The sequence below is a fragment of the Nesoenas mayeri genome (assembly GCF_963082525.1).
Source record: "Nesoenas mayeri genome assembly, chromosome: 24".
Taxonomy (NCBI): domain Eukaryota; kingdom Metazoa; phylum Chordata; class Aves; order Columbiformes; family Columbidae; genus Nesoenas; species Nesoenas mayeri.
Genome location: NC_137546.1, coordinates 1922621 through 1942571, shown reverse-complemented (window position 1 = coordinate 1942571; position 19951 = coordinate 1922621). Strand labels below are relative to the sequence as shown.

Below are 19951 nucleotides of genomic sequence, written 5' to 3'. Positions count from 1 at the left end.
GACCCAGCAGTACAACGTTTGTTCCCTTGCCATAAACACGAAAGCCCCTGATTTGCCTTCCCTAAAGAGCACATTCAGAATGACAAGCTGAGCGTCTGGCCAGATGTTTTTCTGCTTTGTTTTATTTCACTGGAGTCCACTGCGATCACCAAACCAGCAGCAGAGGCAAACCTACACTCCTTGTGTATGAGAATGGCAGATCCCTGACACCCCTTATATGGGGTAGGTATAAAATATCATAGCAATAGTCAATAATACCCCAGGGACAACCGGTTTCCAGCAAAGAGAAAAGCAACATTCACCAAACCACCCCACAGTGGTCACTGCAATGGCCTAAGCTGGGCTGTGCCCAAGCACTCCCAAAGCGAAACGAGAGGGTTGAACATTAAATGTCATTTGGGGACTGTCCTTTGCAGACAATTCCTCAACTTGTTCCTGTCTCGGATCTCCGGCTGGAAAGCCTTTACTTCCCTCTGCGCCAAAGGCATTGGAGCATAAATTAATTAACGTGAACGTCCAGGTATGCAAGATATTTAGTTCAATGGAATCTTAAGAGGTTTTTTGATCTTCTGCTTAATGCAGCAAGCTTTGCAGTTTGCCCAGCAGCAACTTAGATACGCACGAATGCGGAGTGCAGGTGTAGCACCCAAGCGGGCTGCTCTCTTACTGAACCATTAACCTGTATGTCTGTTTCTGTTCGTCCAGCACCGCTGTCCTCAGCAAAGGTCAGAGAGCCCTGTCTGCAGCTCTTGCCGTCGGGCATCTTCGGATGGCGCTCCATTGAAACAGCCCCTTCTGTTGGACAGCACTCAGCTCCGGATTCCTGGGATTCATCTCAAAACCATTAATAGAAACCAGTTATAAAAACAGAGAAATTGCCCAGGAAACCAACACACTTTGGTTTGTTGTTTCTTTTTTCCCCCAGACTGAAGCCTGAAGATTATTTTTCCAAGATAAAAATGCACGTTGGCAATTCACCCACAACACGAAATCTGAAAAGCTGGGTTCGGTGTGGGGAGAAAAGCCAAATAGAGTTATGTGCCCCCAAAAAATCATCAGAATCAGATACTTAGCAGGTTATCAATCTTACACTAACTGCCATGGACCTATATCAGTTTACACCTGTTAAGAATCTTCCTCATAAAACCGTGTGTTCCACAAATACCATTAATCTGCCACTAAAGAGCATTAGGTAATGGTGAAATTTGCTTACCCTTTTAATAAAAGAGACTGCAGAGTCTTTCCTCTCTTCATCTTGCCTTTTCTGTAGATCCCTCATAGTCAAAGTCCTCACCCTAAAAAACCTGATCAGACAAATGAGAAATCGGAAAAAAGAAAAGATTCAAAGTTAAGTAGTTTGCCATGATTGTTTCAATTAAAAAGTCTTTAAAACCAGACCACATAAAAACACATTATGTTGTTCTCTGCTCCCTCACTCATGTTTGCAAGGTCCTGTTTATTTTTAACTTTACAATGGCCTTTTTCATCCCTCGTGTCCCAGAATTTCCAGTATTCTGATTCTCTAGAGCAAACGAGTTGTTACTACCTGCTGCTTCTTTTCAGGAGACTACACTGAAATTACATCTTTAAAATTGTATGTTGTTTCAAATATTAAGTATTTATCTCCTGATCTATTCTGAGAGATAGCGTCTTTAACACCGAGAATTTGAAAAATAATAAAGAAAAATAGCAGCTACGAGCTCAAAATCACGACATGAAGCACGAAGTTCCTGAGGGGATGGAAAAACATGCAAATCCGCATTGGAGTTACCATCAATCATCACTTCGGGAGCTGCCTCTCTGCACGTATATGCAAGTGTTAATGTTCCTCTAGGGTTCACAGCAGCAGCCAGTGACTGTGTGTTGCTGGGGAGCTTTTTCAGGGCTCCTGACAAGCTGCCACTTGCAGATGAGTGTCCCCAAAACTTCTTGATTTATGTGGACAAATGATCCCTGAAAATTAACTCTGAATAGCGAAGAGGTATCCAGCCCGTGACAGGGACTGAGTCACTCCCGCGGGAGCCGCAGTTCTGTAACATCTTCGCTTTTCCAAACCCATGCTCAGGCCCCTTGAGCTCCCGCAAGGGAACAGACACCTTGTGCTGCTCCAATTTGGCAGCTGGTAGACGGCACCGAGATTCACGAGGAAATGATTGAGGGATCGAATCACCCCTTTGAACAGCTACTCAGCCAGTGTGTTTGCCTTAAAAAATGCGAGAGAAAGCAGCAGCTCGGAACTGTGACATTCCACCTGGCTTTACTCATCCGCTTTCTGGATTCCAGAAAAAAAAGAGACACCAGACAGGCCAACCTGGGCCGCATTTGTCCCTATTTCTGTTTGTCTTTCTCACAAGGAACCTGCTAAGCTTCCATGCTAGAAAACTATTAAAAGCAGCGATCACCCAGGAGCAGCACTGACTGGGTGCAGAGGACTAAAAGGAGCCTTTCCCAGAGCAGTTCTCCAAGCAGCACTAAGTCAGGTTTCTCCAACACGGGCAAAGCTTAAGCCACAAACACACAGTTCTCCAGGCAGCACCAAATCAGGTTTCTCCAACACAGGCAAAGCTTAAGCCACAAGCACACAGCGCTGTTTATTTCTGTGAAGAACCTACAATTCTGGGAGTACTCGGGGAGCAGACACATTTAGCTGAGAGATGCCATTTTGCATCCCCTTTCTGACCATCAGCATGTGCCTCAAACCACAGCTTTGGGTCTCTCTGTCCATGGGAACAGCGCTTGGGTACCATGAGCTTTTGAAGGGAAACTCCACTCCTCACACTAATTGCAGCCCATCCGTTGCACCCACCTAAAATAATTAAGCAGTGGGATTCCAGGCACAGCATCTTGAGATCAGAAATGACTGGGAAAGAGTGGGAAAATTAACAGGTTGGCTCTGCAGAGGGTGCTCCAAGGTTGCCTCCCCAAGAGTTTTGCTATTTACCTCAGGCTTGCAGGTCATTTCATTAAAAATAAAACTATTTTGGCTGAAAGGAGGTTGCTTTCCAGAACACTGTATGATCCCACTGCCACATTTAGACACACCAATGTGGAACCTGGCCAACTTTTAAGGGTAGTCTATGCAAGCTGTGTGTTTGCTCTAGAACAATCCAAGAGGACTCCAGCAACCATAACTTGAGCTCAAGAAAACAGGGTGCTGCTTGCTTTGCCTCCTTTAGAAATCCCTTGGAATTTGTGCCACAGAACCTGTCAACCCCCTCAAGCCTGGGGATGCTCAGGTAACAAACCATCTCAAAAAGGGGAAAAAAAAACCCCAAACCCAACAAAAACCAAACAGTAAAGCTTATTTAGAGTTCCCAGTCTGAGCTGGGGAGCAGCCCCATGACACCAAGCGCAGTAACACGCATTCCTCCATCATTCCATGTGGAAACGTCCAAATTGCTTTAGCTTGGCAGCCCTCCTCCAGAACCAGCTGGCCCTATACTGAAAGCTACACACGTGTATTTCTATTTGCTCTCCTTTCCTCTCCCCAGCTCTATTTCATAATTAGCAATCACTCAAGAAGGCATTGCACCCAAGGCACAGATATCAAGATGGTTATTTTCCGCTCAGTTTCTTTTCACAGTCGCAAGTTTTTGCATCAATTACTTGTGAGAAAAAGGTTTTCCTGTCTTTCCGAGGGCTACAACCCTCTTCCCTTCCCCAGGGGACGGATGATGTTAGCAAAAAGTAGGACACATGCAGCTGTCCTACCTTCCGCTGGGCCTACAGCAGAAGTTCTCCCAGATGGCAGGATGCCAATAATAATATGGGCCACACTCCCACATCACAAAGAGCGTAAAATGAGGCACTGAGGGTTCTCTGGAGGACGCCCAGTCAGACCTAGAGAAAGCAACAGAAAAGATCATACACAGCAGCATCTTCTGGTCTGTAACTGGAACAAGATGGATGGTCAGATGAAGCCAAATCAAGGCTGGCTAAGCCTGGGTGATCGGTCACAGATTGTGCCTTCAGGATGTACCTGCTGATTCTGCTGCTGGACAGACTCCCGCTGGCTCTTCCACCACGAACTCGGTGCTGACAGCAGCGAAAACCTTTTGTCCGTAGAGGAAACGGCTCTGACTCAAAAGCACCAGGGACCGGAGCTGGTGAGTAACATGGTGCTGTTCACACATAGTCACTCTGCTGACCAGAACTGCTGGAGTTTCTTCTACTGTTTCTTTTTATTCCTTTGGCACCTTCTTCTATGAGTGCTTATTCTTCAAGTTTAACCAGTTCCTCACTGGCTGGTGATAAAGCTCAGCCGCAAAATGTTAATTCCCTTAAAATAAACCTGACAAACTCCAAGCTGTTAGTTTTTTACCTGATGTGTTGACTCCTTGCTCAGGACTCCACACCCTTGTCTTAACACGATCACTTTGCGAGTGGTGTTGGGGCTCTGAGGTGCTCAAAGCTGCTGGGAGGCTCCGGGAGCATCTTCTCCAGACCTGGACATACCAAAGGCAACAAAACTCCCTCCCTCATCAGCACCACATCTTGTTTACAGAACAAGTGAAAAAACTCATTTTTGACCAACATTTCTCATTATTTTTCTACTTGAAACAAAGTTTTAGCCACATTTCCTAAGGAGACAAGGCACAAGCAGTTATATGATCCCACTGTCCATTCAACCTCCTCCTTCTTCCTGTTATTTTGAAACACAACAGCCAATTTCACTTACATTTGAGAGTAAGGGACAAGTCTCATAGCTTTATAGTTCCTAGAAGTTTTGTAGCATTAACAAAAAATGTATTAGTGCCCATGCAGTGAGCAAGACTAAAAAATTCAGTCTTATTTCAGGGCATTGACACAAGAGTGAGATGGTCGTCTTAAATTCTCTAACTCACAGATCTCCTTGTTTCAGTTTTGTCCCTCCATCTTATAGGGAAAGGCAAGAATGGAAACCTCCACAGGAAAGCAGCATGCTGTTTGCTTAAAGCGGCCTCAGATGTCTACAAGAGCTACAGTTACTGATTTTTATTACTAAAAAAAATCAAAGCAAAATGCACTCTTCCAAACCATTTCAGTTCTGCAAACGCAACGCTCTAGGTTAAGCAGAGCGCTGTTATTTTTGGATGGTAACTGACTGGGCTCAGCCCAAGCGAACCCAAACCAGGATGTTTTCAGAGTCAGGATAGAAATGCCAACAGCAGAACAGCATGAATGGTCAAAAGAAAAGATGTAATGTTAGTTATCCACAGGTGCTGTTTGCAAGAGCAGTAAGATCGCTTCAGCCCCATTTTCAGCGAGTGCAAACAAACATGGTTTGTTAACTTTGGAATACAGGGCCGAGGGTTCACACCCACCGAAGGAGAGCTGGCTCCAGAGTCTGAGAACCGAGTCAGAGCTACTGAAGCCAATGTACATACACCAACCTACCCCAGGTAACATTTGGACTGGTTTTAATATGAAAGTGTCCTATTTAATATTGGTATTAGCTCACCAGAGTAAAGTTACACAGTGTTTCTGCTCAGGAATTATCGGGCAATGGTAGTCGGGTAACAGAAGGAGCGAGGTCCTATTAAACCCCTAAAAGGTGTTTTGTACCAGATGCTTGTAAACACTCTCTGCCACGGGCTAACGAACTCCTCCTACTTGAGTTTATTGATGGAAGAAAGAACAGTTCCCATAATACAGACATAAAACAACCTGAGTTTCCAGGTATGCAGAAGGCATCACTCCTGCCCCCTCTCTCTGATGTTAAAAAAGAATATAATAAATAAAAAAATACACAAATCCATCAAGCAACCTCCTACTGACTTTCAACCATTTCCTCTCAGAACAGCAGAATAACGAGATGGAGAAGTCTCCAAGTCCTATATCTTTTGAGAGCCATAAAAAAAAAAATCAAACCTTTCCTGTTTGCAGATTATATTGTTTTGCTACCACAGCTACATATGCACCTGCACACATACATTTACCAAGTATACAAGTACATTGGTATTTTGGAGAGGAACAGCCATAATAAAGTTCTGTGAACAGTGTATTATGTACTCGTGCTCCCCCTACAGAACAGGTGCAACTTTCTTCTGTCTGATCCTCTCTCTTTAGCAAAGCGAGTTTAAAATCTCATCCTGTGGTCGAGAGCTCAAGCAAGTTGCTACGACCCCGTATCTATTATCTGATTAGTCCCAGGGAAGACAGAGAGCCTCTGCAGTATCTGCCAGGAAGAAGATACAAATCCTGAGACAAGCTCTGAGGTTCTTCAGCAAAAAGGACTACAGCCATTTATATGACTAAGACCAGCAGTAACCACCATGAATGGATTCCAGACACTTTTGTAAATTAGTTCCAGACTTCTATACACGGTTGTGTAATTATGTCTAATAGATGTAAAAGTAATGACTACTCTTGGCAGACTACACTCTGGACCAGCACTTATAGAGCCTACCATGTAATAAACTACTTCGTGGAGACTTGCAATTGTCCACACAAGTACCTAATATAACACCATCACTGCCATGGTACAAGGGTTCACTTGTACTGGAATGTCACAAGGTACTGAAGGATTATGCCCTGTAATTCCCACTATCTCCATAATTCTCTGTTCTAGTTACTATCCCAAAGTAAATGGAAGAAAAAGCATGGACCTGACGTTGAAGGTCACGCCTTCACCTCTGCATCTTCATGCAGGGAACACGTATTGATATTTTAGAAACACCTGCATGCACTCTGCATATTTAACAAACCTGTGAGCCAGAATCAACACTCAAATCTTCTTCTGCTTGGTGAGCTTCTAAGGCTCATGCCAGACATCCTCCCCTTCGCTGAAATCCTGACAAGAGGCTGAACAAAAGAGTCCTGCTGGTCACGGTTAAAAGCAACTGCAGCCTATTTAAAATACGAAAAGGATGGAACGTCTTTGTAATTTTTTTTTAATCAAAGTTGCCTACTGTTAGCATACGGTCTGGAAAAGAGACCTATAAAATGCGTCAACCACACATCTCTACAGGACTTCACCACAGTTCTCAGAATGCCAACAGTTTACTAACAAGATTAACAGATTTTTAAATGCGGGTGCGTCCTTTCCTTAAAATACTGACAAAAAGATCCAGCTTGCTCTAACATGAATGGCCAGGGAGTTTCAGAGGCTTTGAATTTAGTGCCATCTACTGACACAATGAGCAGAGTCGCACACACAGAACCTACAAAAGGCCTCACATCATTCTTTTGGGGAAGAAAAGCATCTTGCTCTCAGGTCTGCCCTCCGCCAAGATTCAAAGTTTCCTCCTACTAATTCCATCACACTCAGAAAAAGGTTGAATGCAATCCACGTACTTAAATATCTTTTAATTACAACTACAGGTTAGAACTTTATTACAAGTGTTTTTATCGCTTTGAACTTTTCAGAAATATCTTGGGTGTTTGCCATCCCGCAGGAGGATTTTTCAAACCAGCTCTTTTCCAGATGCGCTCCAAATCTTTCTCAAATTTTATCTAAAACAGAAAAAAAAAAAAAAAAGAAATAAAAAAAGAAATAAAAACCAAGCAACACTCAAGTATTCAGACATGGCCTATGTGTCCCAGTAAGAATCCAGGTATAAGATACAGAGATATAGAGATTTTATATATATATTTTATATATATATATATATATATTATATATATATATATATATATATTTTATATATATATATAAAACAATAGGAAGCACCTGAAGATTCTGGCAAGACAGGAAAGAAATTAATCTCCCTGATATAACTCAGACACATGAATTAATCCTTCACACAAACACTAACATTCTTCTCCATCACCCATATAAGCTACTGTCATGCAAGAAAAATTATGCCCAGTAACTACCACACATATATGTACAACCACAGAAATATCCTGAATTACCATTTCTCAAAATGTACAGGTCAAACACAAAACAGAACAAGCTACTACACCAGTAAATACTGAACTCATTAAGGGTCCCTGAGCTGCTGCAAGTTTTCCCCAAATCAATTCCACCTGAAAACATCACCCAACACCAGCACAGAAACCAGTTGGAGAAGTGGGCGCATTTATGTCATAAAGTTCTCTCTGCCCTGAACTCACCTGACGTTTCTTCTTGCGGCCTTCCTTTATCCTCCTACGCACAAACTTCCTTCGCTTGAGCAGCTTCTTGTACTTGTGCCGATTCATTTTCCTCCTGCGAATCTTCAAAATGTTCTTACATTGAACTTTGTTGCTAAGTGTCCCCTCTTCTTCCTCCACGCCAGCTCCCTCGTCAGACGGGGGACAGTCGTATCGCTGGACAGGTTTATAACTCCATTCTTCCTGAGCATCTGGGATTTCTGCTTTGGGCAGCGAGTACCGCACGGTCAGCCAGCTTTCCAAGGGGCTGATGGAAAGTTTTCTGGGGATCAGCATCTCCTCCAGTTCAGGGTCCAGCGCATATCGCCGCTGAGGTTGGGCTCCGCTCTTGTTGGACGGCTGCGTGCTGTAGCGCACAGATGTGGAATGACAGCAAGGAAAGGAAGACGCTGCCCTTGGCAACAAATGGCCTTGGAGAGGAAAAGAATTTCACTTCAGAGGCAGAATTTTCAAACAGTCTCTTAAGAAAAGTTCTGCCCAGCTCTCAAAGCACCATGCAACCGTGGCCAGAATAAGCTAATAAAAGAAGCTGCTTACAAGAACTGTATTCCCATCGCAAAAGCAAATATTTTTTTAATTTGAATTTAATTACATTGTTGCAAAACCATCTGCTAAAATTACATTATACAACACTCTACTGTGTAAACTGTGTGAGTGCAATTTGGAATAGCTAGGAACTGTTCATTACATAAAGCCTTCCTGCTGCTAAGGAGTCTCCTCCTGAGCTTAAAAGAGGTCAAAACTGAGCTACAAGATACTGACCGAATAGATTAGAGACATCGTAACATTTGACAACCACTGAACCAACAACAGCCTCACCACTCTTGCACTAGATGCTGGAAAATAAATTTATGGAAGCCTAATTACCCCAGAAAAACAACAAAATAAAATAAAACCGGGTTACGCAACATCTGTTTACCTGCAACTCGTGAAGCCCTCAGTAACTGGGAAGTCAGCTGCGATATTAACATATTGATTCCCCTTGTTCACCGTCAGCGCCAGTAATGACTGTTAAAAGAATAACATTTATTCAATGAGGCAAACATGTTTAAAAAACACCTCCAAATTTAACCCTAAACCCCCCAGAGCTGGGCTGGGACACTCTAAGCACCCTCCTCGTTTTACCAGCGCACTGTGGGATTTCACTGCAGGGGCCCGGCCCAAAGGGCTGCTAAGGCAGCTGATTAATAAACCTTCCGCTGTTCCAAGTCTAAAAATAAGGTGAATTCCGCCCCAGCCCTACCAGCACACTCCTGGACACCTCAGTTGCTTCCACAGCACAAACCGTGAGGAAAAAAGGCCGAGAGGAACAGCGGCCTGGCGAGGGGCCGCTACCGAGGCGAGGCGGGCCGCACCGCAGCCCGGCGCTCTGCGGGCAGCTCCCTCCCACAGCCCAGCCGCCCCACCGCCCCTCTCCCAAGGCAGAGCCCCGCAGGAGCTCCGCGCCCCGACCTTTACTTCCCTTCCTTCCCTTCCTTCCCTCAGCCCCGCGGCCGCCATCGCTCACCATCCCCGCCCGCCTCCGCCCCGCCACTTCCGCTTCCGGCGGCCGCCGGGCAGCGCGCACATGGCAGCGCGCACATGTCAGCGCACATGGCAGCGCCCCCCAGCGGCGCCCGCCGGCTCTGCGAACGCGCCGCTCTGGGCAACCTGGACCAGTGTCCCACCAGCCTCTGTATAAAACATTTCCTCCCGACGTCCATCTAATGTCCCCTCTTTAATTTAAAAGCACCGCCCCTTGTCCTGCCGCAACAGCCCCCGATGTTCAGTTCACACTAAGCAGTTCAAACCGAGCTGTCCCCTCGCCGGCCACATTGATAGCAGGTCAACATCTTGCAGCTGTAGGAAATCGCTGCGTTTTGTTCACCTGCTCAGTCTCATCAGGACATCCTTAAAACCAGGCCTGAGCGCAGAAGCGTGGCTTGTTGAGCAGTTTATATCCCTGGCAATGTGGGGGTGACAGAAAGCAGGTAGACACCTCTCCCTCACACACCCTGATCGGAGGGCAGGTCTCATGGTGGCTGCTGTCCAGGAACAGCCACACCTGTGTCTGTCTGTCCGTCCCACCTACTTGGCTGTTTGTCTCGTCTCCCTGGGTACAGGAACCCACCGCGTTGGCACTGCATGAAAGTGCCGACTCAGCTGCCATGAGGGAGCGGTGGTGAAACCGATCCCACACTTCAAAGAGCCACGGTGGTTCTTTTGCTTTTATCCCGGCCTCAGCCAGAACACCGAGATCTTTTTCACCAGCTGCTTTTGGTATTTCAGACCAGAGCAAGGGGCTGCCCCGGTTTTGGGTACACCCCACCTTGTTCAACCCAGCCAGCCCAAAGCAGACAGCTACGCTTAAGAGGTTTTTTTCCTGCAAAGTACAGTTCTCTGGTCAGGGAAGAGAAACCTACACACAGGGAAATTAACTGAAGTAGCTTAGTAAACAGACTATTTGTTTAAACAAGATTTTATTGAAGACACTTAGAGGTTTATGTACAAAACAACATGCTCACCCCGATATTGGGATGCTAGTCGCCCACTGGGAACAAGGGGTGTGCTTGGTGTGTGCCGCCAGCCTGGGGACACGCCGCGGTCACCGGGGACTTTCTTACAAAAGTCCCAAATCCACCTCGTTTAGACCTGGGCAGTTTCAGCCTTGGCTCAGTCAGGGCTGAAGGAAACCAAAGGACCTTTTCCAGCAACGTGTCTCCAGCACAACGACCATACTGGACATTGACCTTACTCTGAGGCAAAGGAAATTACCTGACCCCCCACTTCAGCTTTGGAAGTGAGGAGGAGCTATTCCCTGGATTCAACTTGCACTTTTTAATCTATTTTAGATGGGTCCAGGAGACACCCATCACTACAAGCACAGCAGTATTTGCAGGAAGCATCGGAACAGAGCAGTAATGATACCAAATACAAGAGTCAGCCACCTCACTTCCCAAATACACCTAGACGGAGGCTGCCTATCAGACTGGCTATTGCAACTAGTGTAGAATAAAACCCTGGAGGCACAGACATTAGTGGTACAAGTTAAATAGTGACGGACACGTTGTCTCTGTAGCAAACTCTGCGCTTCTACCACGGCAGAGTCTCCCCTTGCCAGTCCAAGAAGGAGCCGTTTTCTTTTTCACCAAGACGGTCCAGAACGGAGAGAATACCCGGAATAGCCTCTTGCACCTGCATGGGAGCCTGGAGCAAAGCAAGCTTAGATTATTAGTGGGAACGCCCTACAGAAGAAATAAAATACATTTAAGGAGCAATTAGGATCAGGTGGGATGTATTTTCATGCCTCTGCAGCACGTGGAAGCGTGTTCTGTGCAGCGGGTTCTTGCTCAAGGGTTGGGACAACAAGGGAGACATAATTCCATGTTTTCAAAGCGATGTTGCTCACCATGTTTCCGCCCATGTCTGTCTGAAGCCAGCCTGGATGCAAAGAAATACAGAGAATTCCATCCGATTTCAAGTCTGCAGCAAGACACCGGGTGATCATGTTCAGCGCAGTCTGCAAGAGCGGAAACCGCCTGTTAGTGTGCTGGGTCTGCAAACTTTGAGCAAGGCATTAAGCTGATCGGCACCTCCTTTCCACCGTGCTGTCCCTTGCAAAAAGGGGCAGCAAAAGCATCACAGTAACTTATCCAGACTTAGGGGGGCTTCATCCTCAGAGATATCTGTTCAGAGAAGCATTGGGAAAGCTCTATTGTCATAAGCTCGCTGCCCAAAGATGAAGCTAAGTTATGATGGAAGGTAAAGTAGCATTTGAAACTCCTAAGAAAAGCAGAGGGGAAGGATATTGACATAAAGACTCTGTTTTTCTGTGATGATCACTACACAAACGTTTAGTTTTTTACTTCTGAACAGGGAAAACAAGCACATTAACAGCTTATGAGTAGGCGGTGTAGGAGAAACTGTATCTCTAATCTTGACTATTTGTACAAACTCATTCTCTGGATGTAACGAAACTAAAAACACCTCTCACTAACTGGCATTGCCACGTAGAGGTCAGCACACCTTTGATTGTGTTCCATGCCTGCTGTCTTGCTCAGACTGGAGAGGAACACAGCTAATAGGACACAAACTGGGTGGCATCAGGTCTTGCCTTGATGCCAAATCCCGCCGAAATGGATCTATATCGAAGAAGCGATGGAGCATTTGTTCTTAAGATGCTCCAGATGTACAGTTTTCACAGGTCCCCTTTCCACCCACGTGAAGAACAAGAACAGTTCGTGTGTCAGTATGGCCCAGGAGGTGCTGCACACCTCAGAGCATCATCTTCAGCTCACATCGGTCTCTACGTCCCCGTTCTGCCCTCACCCAGCGAGCACAGCCCGGGGAAGCCCACAAACCTTGGCTATCCGGTAGGGATAGACCTTGAGGAACATCTCGTTTGCCTGGACGAGCTGCATGGAGGCAGCAAGAGAGGACATGTTGATGATGGCAGCTCTGTGGCAGCCCATTCCTGTGCCCAGCTGGGCCGCCTTCCTCAGGAGGGGTAGAAACGCCTGCGAAAACAAAGGTTAGTTTTAATTTGGCCAGCTGGCTGTTGACCCGTTCAAGCAAGCCAGACTCCCAGGTTCTGCTCTATGAGGAGCTTTGATACTAGGACCTGTATCTGTGCGGTTCCAAGGTGAGAAGCGCTTGGGTTCCATGCCCAGCTCACTGGTGGAAAAGTCTCTTATAGTCCCATAAGTTAAGCGCATTCCTCCCAGTTCTTACCTTGGTGACCATCAGCTGGGCAACTGTGTTCGTTTCATAAATGGTGAGCATTGTCTCCGCTGTGACTTCTTCCAAGGAGGCCAACACGTTGATGCCGGCGTTGTTGATCAGGCAGTTCAGACCTTTGTCTCCCACAATTTCCTCCACTTCCTTGACCACTTTCTTGATGCTGTTTTCACAGACCACATCTGCATAGAGGAGCCAAGAACAGCCACGGTGAACGGTGTGGTTCAAATGCCCTCTGTCCCTACACAACACGTGCTGAACCAAAGTGAAGGCGATTGTCTGAGTGGGAGCACTGAGGCAGCACACAGAGATGGCAACGCACAAAAGTCTTTACACAGATTATATTCCCCCAGTGTTATTTTAAGATGAGAGTGATCATTTTCTTACCTTGGTCAAACATAACTTCTCTGTAAGCCCTTTACTCACCCAGTTGGAGGAGCTTGATGTTGCTGTATTCCTTGCTAAGCTGCTGGAGCTCCTAGGAAGAAGAAATCATTTATGTTATACATATATATCTATATATCTCCATGGCTATTACACAAAGCAGTTTGAGATCTGCACCTCCAGAACTGTAACTTCCCCTCCATAGAAGAATAACGTGGAGAAAATGTGTCCTATACTGGTGGTGGTGCTGGACAAAGTGTGTCTAAATTGGGTTGGGAGTCCCAGCTGGAATACCTCGCTTTCTGTGCCGTGGAGCCAAGCGGGAATTGTGGCCAGACCTAACAGATGGGTTACAGATTCCCAGCCGTCTTTAGGAGACTGAGCGACCCTGGACAAACATTCCAGCTCCAACAAACCCATTTCTTCAGGAGCCCTTTGGGAACAGGGGTCAGGAGGGCTGATTCTGAAAGAGTATTTCTTTGCCGCTTGGCGACACTTCGGAACTCCGTGTCCTCCGTCCGGCTATAATGCATTACATCTTTTATCTCGGTTCATACGCTGCAGGATTCTCTCCAGGCTTGTTTAGAAAGTTTGTTCTCCCACTGAGGACAATCTACAACCGCAGCTCAGGCTGCTGAGGGGAGTGGGAAGGAAGGAGAACAAGTCAGAAGCACGAAAATAGAAGACATTCCTTCCTTTGGATAGAGATTAATGGGAAGGTTTCGAACAGATTAAAGGCCCAGAACACACTATCTTGTTTATTGACAGTCAGACATGAAATAGTTCTGCCATGTCAAGGTCTGCAATAATTACATGGCTTTGGACGGTGCACTGGACTCGAGTTTGACAGCATCCTTTCCTTGATAATAAACTCCAGAAGTGCTCTCGCTTCTTGAGGTTTGTTCATTTATTTATAGTCAGATTGCTTTATTCTCTGACAGAAACAAGCTACTAAATGGGGCTGAAAGGCCAGAGATGATGTGTGTAGGGACAGCAGCTGCGAGGCTCCTGAAGTAAGCAATACGTTCAATTAAGAACTCCGAACACTATAGCATTAAGCACTCTCCAGAACATAAACAGCATGAAATTACAATTGCTGAATGCAAATCATGTTTAAAGTTAAATGGTTTTTCCATTTAGTTAATTAGTTAACAAGTGACTTCTCCTTCCGTGATTTACGTTCCTCACAAGCAGCTCCTGGGCATAAAGCTAACTCAGCTTTGGTCTTCAAGAATGTTACTCCACCTGATATCAACATAAGCTGAAAAATCCAGTTAGGATACCCAAAACTTGCAGAAAAGTCTATTCTTTTCCCTACCGTGACTTGAAGAAACATGCAGAGAGGAGAACCGACACGGATTCATGGCAGCACAATCAGGTACAGCCGTTCCAAGCCACCAGCCACATCTGCTTCTCCTCTTCCCCCGTCCCAGGTAGTTTTGATCCAAGAGATCAAAAGCCTCCCATGTGCAGAGAACTCTGAAAATATCACTGCAGTGCATGTATATACTGGTTATTGACTCCCCACCGAAGGGATAAACTCACTGTGGTCACCTCTCCAGTTCTCAAATGCCTCGCTCTCCCCTCCATTAAAAACAAGACAAAAACCCACCAAAACCAAAGCAAAGCCCACAACAAACAAAAAGCCCGATGCCAAAGTTGTCTTCAAGCATTTTTTTGTTGCTGGGTTGGTTTTGCAGCAGACTTGTGCTCACTTTTTATTTAATGCCAACACAGTAGCGCAGGGACACTGCACCCAGGGATACACACTGCACCCAGGGACACTGCACCCAGGGACACACACTGCACCCAGGGACACTGCACCCAGGGACGGACACTGCACCCAGGGACACACAGGTGAAAAACAGGTGAAATCGCTGGGAAGGCAGGACCCCAGCACAGCCTAAAAGAGCCGGTACAGCCCATAATGCCAACACAGACCTAAGAATAAGTGAGCTCACTGGTGCTGCTGTTTGGAGCACAGCTTATATTTTAGTGTCAGTTTACACAGTTTCATCTAAAGACAATAGGTACAGCCAACAGATCCCAGACTGAATCACCTTTAGTTAAATCATTTTGAGTCAGTGTACTGTGAGAGCCCATTTAAAAACAAGCACGACAAACAAAACCCACAGCACAACCCCTAACGGGGCGTTTGGCACGGCAGCTCTGAAGTGTTCCGCACCTGAATAGTTACCCATGAGAATCAACTCTAAGGGGTTCCGAGAAAAAATTAAACTCCGATTAGCATCTGTTGTTTCCTGCTTGCTGATTTTAATTACGATTAACAAGGAGTCAGCCTACTTCAGTTTAAACAAGATCCTCCGGCACTCCAGACTCCAGATGCAGATTCGTCGGTACACAGGATATTTTTTGCTAGATTTCAACCAGTAATGTTGTGTTGTCTTTGTCATTTAGCAAGATTTACTTTACTTTCTTTATGAAAGCATTATTGGCTTGGGTTACAGCTCTTCGAAAGGACCTGGCCATACTGGGCCAGTTGGAAGCAATCCAACCAAACTAATGTAGTTTGTGAGCAGCTTTGTCAGGCAAAGGTACTTGAGTCTCCTTTCACATCATCCCAAGGGGACAAAGCCAGGGATGGATCAGATTTGCCCGTATCTATTCAGTGTCACATTAAGCCCTGGAAGGTTTCCAGAGCCTGGCAGAGGAACCAAACGCTTTCCTGTTCACCTGGGAACATGGGCAGGGGGGGAACAGGAGGAACAAGAGATGCTCCTGTCCTGGGTCCCACTGGCAGCTCAGCCTAGCAGAGCCGAGCTCAGCACAGCAGAGCCGAGCTCAGCACGGGAAGCACCGTGAGCAGACTTACACCGTGGCCCTTTGGATCCCTTCAGCTTCCCCAGAATGCCATTTCTCCTTTCCACACCTCAGGAATTCAGAGGGGCTCTACAGCACCATCATTAGGCACAGGCTTAGACCTTGGGTCAGAGTTTTTTCCCTTTAATTGGGAAGAAAGAAAAGCAGGAGGGGAGGAGAATGACAGACGGGTCCTCGAGCCCATCCAGGCTGCCTGATCATAACCGTGCTGTGGTTTTGTCCATCTGGAGCGCAAGGTGGGGAGTCAGGATTATTGTGCGAGAGATCTGTAGCTGCTTCCACTCTCAGTGCCGGAGCAGCCCAAGCAAAGGCAGATCAGAACCCGAATGCGGCTGAGGAGTCTCACGCGGTACTTTTCCAGGAGAGGCAGCGGTTATCTCGATGGCCCACGGGCCCTGCTGCACGTTATCGTGCGATCTAAAAGCCCATTTGTTAGGCAAATGTTCTGGGGAGGCCACCTAGGAGCTGCTCGGCACAAGAACCCAAAGTATTACAACTTGTGCCAGCGCAGACTCACATGCAAACGCCTGCAGCTGTTGGGCACCATCCCAGGGTTAGCGAGGGACGGGAGAGCTGCTGCTTTCCGCGGGGAGGAAAGCAAAGCCAGACTCTGCTCCAGCATCTCTGGCTAAATTCAGGTCCTTTGGGGCTCTTGTCTGTTTGGAGAAACCCACCGTACGCAAGTGTAGCAGAAATTCTTTGGATAACACCCGGCTACAGGGGAATTGCTGCTGACTGTTGTCCCCAAGGCGAGCGCTGCATTTGCCAGTAGCTAAGCACATTTAGCCACTTTTCCTCTGAAAAATGGAAGGTTATTTTTAAAAGGCTTTTCATTTAAGCTCTCCCCATCCTTTTCCCCCCCACCTCTCCCTGCATTCTGCTCTACCAAACCAGCTGAGAGCAGAATTCAAGAGAACTGTCCAAAATTGCTGTTCTCTAGGTTCATCCTCCAATCTAGGAGAGGAAGCGGAGGGCAGCGCACTCGTCTTAAGGAGGATCCTTCAGGTGGTCGCTCACCGCAAGGCAAAACGGGAGGAAACAAAATTAGATCGTTCGAATCACTGTCAAGATAAAGAGCAAACGCTGACAGTTCGGGCGTGTGGAGGAAGAACAAGTCGCTCGACTTTACAGCCCAGTCCGCACGGGCAACAAGCAGGTCCTGGGTGGGCAAAGCCCATTCCATGTGCACCAAGACACGGCTGCAGCGCCAGGCTCTGAGCGCAGGAACTTGGGGCTTTAAAGATTTGACCATAAGGCAAAAAGTTCTCTCTGGAGTGGAAAAAAAATCAAATGAAATAAAATCATGGAAGCTTTGCCTTTCCTTACCATGCCGCGCTCAAGCAACGTTGCCAAATTGGTCCAAACTTTGAGACGGTCAATGGCAAACACACCTCAGAATGCCAGGGAGCTTTGTGCCGACGTTCTGCATGGCAGACGGGGCAGATTATACTGGGGACACTACTGCAGTGCCTTTCGTAAAGATTTCTCTTCCTCGTGGAGCTTCCAAACGCATCTGTTCGAAATCTGCTTTCAGCTGGCTGCAGGGGTTTCTGTTGATGTCCTGCCAGCGCGCAGCACGTGGCCTGGAGGTCCTTACAAAGAACAAAAACCCACCCACATCCACCAAGGACAAACTTTGTGTCCCCCCCCTCAAAAGGAAACACCGCTCTTTGAAGGCTATTTCATCTTCTTGTGCAGGTTTCCCAGCTTTTTTGCTCAGGATTTTTAAGCACTGGCATGCAAAAGCCTCTCAAATTGTGTTAAGATACATCCATATAATGTTTCCTAGGATGCTCTTCCTATTGAAGGAACATTTCTTCTTCTCCATGTAATTGATCCAAGGCTATTATAATGAGAAATCACTGATGAACATAAGGGCTAATTGGTGAAAAAGCTCCCTCAGCACCAGCTAAAGCAGCTTTAGAACAAACAAGGCAGCGGGGAGATTTCTATCGCACACAGGTCAGATGTCTCTGCTGTTTCCTGCACCGCATCGTTGTGCAATCGCTAATAGGAAATACACCTGGGACAGACGCCAGGTCGCGTAAGGGGAGTTAAAAGCCAACAGAAAGGTAGTGGATACCTGTTCAGGTGGGGCTGGGGGGGCTGAAAGGTGCTCTGTGCACCACAGCTCAGTCCTGCTGGACTCAGCCGTTCCATTTAGAAACATCCTAAATGCGCTTTTGTGCCGGAGAGATTGTTTTGACAACAAGAAACAAAATTAAGACCTTTTCCTTCAGTTTTATAAGTCTCTGCCGGAGAAGCGAGTGCTCAGACCGCAGGTGTTTTCTGAGCAACTCTGAACCATCACCCTCGGCCGGGAGCTTCGGCACCAGCTTTTAGAGTCTTTTTGGTGTGACTATAAGTAGTAAACACAGTTGCTACAGTTTGTTTATCAGTAGCATGGTGTGATCACTGAAAACAGTAAAAGGCACCAAGATGGATCAGATGCAGAAGACGTTTCCCTCTGCACACACCAGGGAATTTGCCTTTCGCAAGGCAGCTCCGTGTTGTGCTTCAAGTAGGGGAGATGCAGAAATGGGGCTTTTGGTATAATTTCCTACAGAACGCCCACAACAATACACAGGGGGTTGAGACCGTCACAGAGCTGGGAGCTCGGATTCTTGCAGCTCCAGAGCTTTGCTGGGAAAGGAAAAGGGCAATACCTGCGTGTTCGGCCGTGCAGCCCTGGCAGCATCTGCCTGACCCAGGAGAGCCGGGATCAGACCAGAGATGCACAAGGGGACGCTGGTGGCCACAGAGTGAGCAGATTGAGAGCCTTCATTGTCAGTTTGTCCCCCAAAGGTTCAGAGGTCCATGCACAACTCCAGCTGCAAATATAGCAAGAAACTTGGGGGCTGGAAGAAGCGGCTGGCGGGGGCTTGAGATGCTACAGCTGCCTCCGCTCCTCCCGGGAACGCACAGAAGCGCCCGAATGGCAAAATCTCGAGCTTAATTGACCTCCAGCCCCAGAGACTTTCCCAGCACCGGCTCTGCCCGATCCACCCGCCCCCGGTGGGCTCAGCCCCGGCTCCCATCCCACCCTGGACACTCGCTGCTCTTGGGCACGGAGATGCCCGACCTGTCCTGTGCTTCCACAAGTGCCTTTTCCTTCTCCTCCCCATCACCCCCCCAGACCAGGACCCGCTCTCCGGGCTGCAGCTCCAGCCAAGCTGCTCTCCCGAGAGTTCCGGCAGCGCCGGTACCGGGGCGTCCCGGCACACACGGAGCAGAGGATGAGCGGCTTTTCTGGAGGATGCGCGGTTTCCCAGCACCCCCGCCCGGGGAGCCCCGCCGCCCCCGGCCCGTTACCTGCGCCTTCTCAGGGTACCGACAGGTCGCAAAGACAAAGTCCGGGGAGGCGCTGGCGGCCACAAGTCCCCGCACCAACCCCAGCCCGATGCCCCGGCTGCAGCCGGTGATGAGCACCGAGCGGCAGCGCGGCTGGGCCATGCTGGGCTCGGCTTAGTTAAGCTCGGTACAGAGTAACTCACTCCGCTCCCGGCGCGGCCCCACGCGGCTCTTGAACCTGCGCGGCGCGGAGCCGGTAGCACCGCCCCGATCCCGCTCCCGCCGCCCCGCCCGGCTCGGCTCAGCTGGGTTCGGCTCAGCTGGGCTGGGCTCAGCGCCTCCTCCGCGGCCTTTGGCCGCAGCCAAAGCGCCTCCCGGCCGCCCGCAGCCCCGAATCCCCCCGGGCTCGGCTCCCGATCCCCGGCGGCTGCAGCGGGAAAGGGCCCTCGAGGGGGGGGCTCGGGGCGGTTTGGGCTCCCGGGAGCGCCCCGAGAGCCGGAGGGGTCGGGCTGAGCTTTGCCCCCTGGTCCCCCGCCCCACGGAAGGAAAGAGGGGGCTCAGGAAACGATTTGCGTCCCGCAGGGGGAGATAAGTTCATTCTTCCTAAATGCCCCGTTTCAAAAAATCATATCTGTCACTACTA

General features: G+C 47.9%; 2 protein-coding genes across 4 annotated transcripts; both read right to left on the bottom strand.

Moving 5' to 3' along the window:
- Positions 1–7284: 7284 nt before the first annotated feature.
- AURKAIP1 (aurora kinase A interacting protein 1) lies at positions 7285–9608 on the bottom strand. 3 transcript variants are annotated; one of them, XM_080358664.1, is made up of 4 exons: positions 9584–9608; positions 8996–9084; positions 8038–8486; positions 7285–7434 (listed from the first exon to the last, which is right to left on the bottom strand). In XM_080358664.1, the coding sequence occupies exons 2-4, from the start codon at positions 9045–9047 to the stop codon at positions 7327–7329; spliced, it is 609 nt and encodes a 202-aa protein (XP_080214790.1). In that variant the 5' UTR covers positions 9048–9084; positions 9584–9608; the 3' UTR covers positions 7285–7326. The 3 variants fall into 3 exon arrangements, with proteins under 3 accessions (XP_080214790.1, XP_080214789.1, XP_080214791.1); XM_080358663.1 differs by having other exon boundaries at positions 8996–9086; positions 9541–9607; XM_080358665.1 differs by having other exon boundaries at positions 9529–9584.
- Positions 9609–11148: 1540 nt separating this feature from the next.
- On the bottom strand, positions 11149–19470 carry LOC308049137 (C-signal-like; the record flags this gene model as incomplete). Its single annotated transcript, XM_080358594.1, has 6 exons — positions 11149–11262; positions 11465–11575; positions 12417–12572; positions 12787–12974; positions 13219–13270; positions 19330–19470. 6 exons carry the CDS (start codon positions 19468–19470, stop codon positions 11149–11151), a joined length of 762 nt encoding a protein of 253 aa, XP_080214720.1.
- Positions 19471–19951: the final 481 nt, after the last annotated feature.

Bases quoted from the DNA above. Each gene is read 5' to 3' on its own strand.
- AURKAIP1 (XM_080358664.1), bottom strand. From the start codon at position 9,047: ATGTTAATATCGCAGCTGACTTCCCAGTTACTGAGGGCTTCACGAGTT. The intron at 8,487-8,995 runs GTAAACAGATGT...TTCCTCTCCAAG, and splicing joins GAGGGCTTCACGAGTTGCAG to GCCATTTGTTGCCAAGGGCA. The intron at 7,435-8,037 runs GTGAGTTCAGGG...TTTCTGTTTTAG, and splicing joins GCCGCAAGAAGAAACGTCAG to ATAAAATTTGAGAAAGATTT.